This window comes from Gymnoscopelus braueri, assembly GCF_963280865.1.
Source record: "Gymnoscopelus braueri genome assembly, chromosome: 22".
NCBI classification, from domain to species: Eukaryota; Metazoa; Chordata; class Actinopteri; order Myctophiformes; family Myctophidae; genus Gymnoscopelus; species Gymnoscopelus braueri.
The window spans coordinates 47,362,937-47,365,436 of NC_137624.1; the positions used below are offsets into that span (position 1 = coordinate 47,362,937).

Here is a 2,500-nt window from a genome sequence, read left to right on the forward strand (position 1 = left end):
GCCTATATATGCATGTCATGAATATTTTATTATTATTGTAGGCCTATATATGCATGTCATGAATATTTTATTATTATTGTAGGCCTATATATGCATGTCATGAATATTTTATTATTATTGTAGGCCTATATATGCATGTCATGAATATTTTATTATTATTGTAGGCCTATATATGCATGTCATGAATATTTTATTATTATTGTAGGCCTATATAAGCATGTCATGAATATGTTATTATTATTGTAGGCCTATATAAGCATGTCATGAATATGTTATTATTATTGTAGGCCTATATAAGCATGTCATGAATATGTTATTATTATTGTAGGCCTATATAAGCATGTCATGAATATGTTATTATTATTGTAGGCCTATATAAGCATGTCATGAATATTGTATTATTATTGTAGGCCTATATATGCATGTCATGAATATGTTATTATTATTGTAGGCCTATATAAGCATGTCATGAATATGTTATTATTATTGTAGGCCTATATAAGCATGTCATGAATATTGTATTATTATTGTAGGCCTATATATGCATGTCATGAAGCGTCAGAGCATTCATTCTCACGTGGTCTTGCATTGTGAGCTTGGAGATACATTATCAGACGTTTCTTATCAATGAAGGACAAAACCTCCTTACTCCACTTGAGCTGGATTTGGGTAAAGTGGTGTGTGTAGATCGGCACTCGGTGCCGTGCTGCCTATGTGCTTGTAGATCTGCTATTTTTAAATAGCCAAAGAAATTGTTAAGCTCTTATTTCACAAATCCATCACATTGTGAGCTTGTAGATCGGCTATTTTTGGCGAACATTCCCCCCAGAATATGCTGAGGTTCAACTGGTTAAACAACAAATGTATATATAAGTATATTTTATTTTGTGTGTGTGTGTGTGTGTGTGTGTGTGTGTGTGTGTGTGTGTGTGTGTGTGTGTGTGTGTGTGTGTGTGTGTGTGTGTGTGTGTGTGTGTGTGTGTGTGTGTGTGTGTGTGTATTACCTATGTTGCTGGCAGAGGTCAGGTAACTGGGTTTAACCCTATAATGGCTGAGTCTCAGCATCATGCCTGGTCTGACAGCAGAGAACCATTCTGTACACACACTGTTCCACAACACTACACACACACTGCCTGTGTGGTCACACACCTCCAGCACACCCTGCATAGACACACACACAGAGACATGTACACACTGTTACACACCACAACACACCCTGCATAGACACACAGAGACATGTACACACTGTTACACACCACTACACACCCTGCATAGACACACACAAGCCAAATTCCAAACCCGAAAATCTCGGCCACTCGCTCACTCCCACTCGGTCACTCCGACTCCAAACCGGAAGTAGTCAGGGTCCAATTATTCAGTTGCTTCTTGGAGGAGGCGAGTGGAGGAGCCGAGGAGGCTCTCTACTTCCGCATTTAGCGAGTGTACATCAAGTGTACGCTCGACCACTCTCCACAGCTCCTCATCACGTGTACACGTTTTTTTTAGTTTTTTCCCTTCTCCCGTGACGTATACATGGTCCTCCTCCACATGTGGCCACACAAACATCCTTGAAACCCGAAACCATGCCGAAAACACCGGCATGGCCACCCTGCATGAATGATGTAATTCAGAGTCAGACATACTCTGTAATATACGGTGGCTGTTATAAGCAGCAGTGCCGTGCGGGACTGCTGCGGGGGGGGGGGGGGTCTGGGGACTGTACGAGCAAAAAGAGGGACGGGTCAGGATTTAATTCATAAATGTAAGTTTGCTCATCCTGGCGCTTCGTTCACTATTTCAGGAATAAATGGCTTTGCACAAAATGTTAACTATAAAGATAACAATGTGGCCATCCACATTGATGAATTGTCTATTCTTATATTCTGTATTATTCTATACCTGCATATTCTATGCATTATATTTTCATCCACGGCTCTGGTCCAGCTGTTTGAGACGTCATAAGTGATCGTGGAATTTTCCGTCGCTTTGAAATGACGCTGAGTGCAGTCCGATCCTTTGACGGCAACCACTCGACCACTCCGTCCTCGCAAATAATCCTCTGCTCCTCGCAGGGGCGGGGCTTAGGCGCGAGTGGAGGAAGCGAGGAGAGTGAGCGAGTGACCGAACTTTGGGGAATGGATTTATGCTACAGAGAAACATTATATGACCTTATATGGTCATTCACACTGACCTTATATGGGCATTCACAGTTCTGCTCTGCCTTCCCATAATGCACCAGGTGGGACTTGTTGACGATGCGTACGATCATGTGACATTGGACCGTTCCCCTGGCAACGTCCCTCTGACCAATGGCGAATGACCTCTGTAGCTCAGCAACCGTTACCCCCGGCAACACTGCTACACACACACACACACACACACACACACACACACACACATAAACACAAAACACAAAACACAAAACACAAAACACACACACACACACACACACACACACACACACACACACACACACACACACACACACTCTAACTCTTAA

General features: G+C 42.5%; 1 protein-coding gene across 3 annotated transcripts in view; it reads right to left on the reverse strand.

The window, feature by feature from the left end:
• The window catches only part of LOC308078149 (RPA-related protein RADX), a 31,552-nt gene that overhangs the window by 13,425 nt on the left and 15,627 nt on the right, over positions 1 to 2,500 (reverse strand). For 2 of the 3 annotated variants that reach the window (XM_080419264.1, XM_080419266.1), the window contains 2 exons: positions 2,192 to 2,358; positions 1,005 to 1,161 (listed from right to left, as the gene is read on the reverse strand). In XM_080419264.1, the coding sequence (XP_080275390.1) occupies positions 1,005 to 1,161; positions 2,192 to 2,358 (324 nt within the window). The remainder of the gene's footprint in view (positions 1 to 1,004; positions 1,162 to 2,191; positions 2,359 to 2,500) is intronic. The other variant, XM_080419265.1, reaches the window with a different exon arrangement.